We start from the raw sequence: 1,378 nt of genomic DNA, 5'->3' as shown, positions 1-1,378 counted from the left end.
GCCAAACAACAATGACGGCTGCAACCAAAAAATAGCCAGGCATTGTGGCAGGTGCCTATGGTCCCAGCTACTTGGGAGATAGAGGCAGGAGACTCACTTGAGCCCAGGAGTTAGAGGTTGCTGTGAGCGGTGATGCCACTCACTCTACCCAGGGGGATAGCTTGAGGCTTCTGTCTCAAAAAATAAAAAAATAATTAAAAATAAGCCGCAGGAAGGCCCACACTCCAGATTGAATGGTAAAATGGCATCTGGTAATGACGCCGAGACCAAAAATGAACCCCAGTGCCTCAGGCTATGTGCCAATCTATAAAAGAGCTCTAAAAATCCCCCTCTTACAGATGTTCTACAACACAGTTTTATGTTTTTTAAAATTATTTTCTGTGAAGTTAGTAACTAGTTATTAATTGTTTAATAAGAGACCACAATAAATCATCTAGGTACCTGGGCTATTTCCAAAAGCCCTGCCCTCTCCTAACAGTCTCTAAAAGGAAAAATAGGAGAAAGCCCAGAAGCAATACAAAGCTTTAGATTAGTCAGGAGGAAGAATCACCTGCAAAGAAGCATATGAAATTCTTTAGAAGATTTCCCTCTGCCCTGCAGCAGACTATGTTCTTAGCACAAAGGCAGTAGAAAACTGTCCAAGGTTTAAAAACAGATCTTCATTTCTTAAGAATATGTTGAATAAGATAGGATGCAAAACAGGCATTTAAACATTAAAATGCACAGGATGGTGGAAAATTATTCTGAGGACTTTAAAGCCTGGTTCCCTCAATTCCTTCATACTTGGCATCTGACAAGTGCAAAATATTTTGTGCAATGCCTCTGAATAGCATACCTGGCCAAAGTCACTGTAATGTATTTTTGGCCAGAGTACTATGCACAGGATTTCTCTTCAGCACTTGTTTACCTTCAAAAATGAAGCAGATGGGAAAAGCAGAAGGCAGTGAGCTATGCGCGTCGACGTAATCCAAATTCCACTAAGTCTTTATCTGGGGTCTATTACCCTTGGCAGCACTGGTTTAAATGTTATTCCAGAATATCTGAGAAAGCGGGGTGAAGGTTTTAAGCTTATTTGTATTATTTTTCAAGGCTTACCTTTCATGACATCATGAAATCCATGCAGAGCAGCACCAACATGTGTTAAGACAGAACTGTAGTTTGTCCGAAGGAGTCCGTCTGGCTCCGTACCTAGGAAACCAAATTCACGAACCTAAGCACTTTCCTGAAAAGTGGACTGCTCCCATGTCTTTTAGGGGAAGGAAAACAGAGAATGAAGACTACGTGTAATATGTTGGAAGTAATGGCTCTTAAAATCTTTGCAGGCTCGGTGCCTGTGGCTCAAGCGGCTAAGGCGCCAGCCACATACACCTAAGGTGGC

General features: G+C 41.9%; 1 protein-coding gene across 3 annotated transcripts in view; it reads right to left on the bottom strand.

The window, feature by feature from the left end:
• The window catches only part of PPP1R21 (protein phosphatase 1 regulatory subunit 21), a 66,539-nt gene that overhangs the window by 30,005 nt on the left and 35,156 nt on the right, over positions 1 to 1,378 (bottom strand). For all 3 annotated transcript variants that reach the window (XM_003787903.2, XM_003787904.3, XM_023512119.1), the window contains exon 13: positions 1,096 to 1,188. In XM_003787903.2, coding sequence (XP_003787951.1) covers positions 1,096 to 1,188 — 93 coding nt within the window. The remainder of the gene's footprint in view (positions 1 to 1,095; positions 1,189 to 1,378) is intronic.

Source organism: Otolemur garnettii, unplaced genomic scaffold, assembly GCF_000181295.1.
Source record: "Otolemur garnettii isolate 467f Iridium unplaced genomic scaffold, OtoGar3 scaffold00024, whole genome shotgun sequence".
Lineage (NCBI taxonomy): Eukaryota > Metazoa > Chordata > Mammalia > Primates > Galagidae > Otolemur > Otolemur garnettii.
The sequence above is the reverse complement of the archived record's forward strand: the minus strand, read 5'-3'. Positions and strand labels throughout refer to the sequence as shown.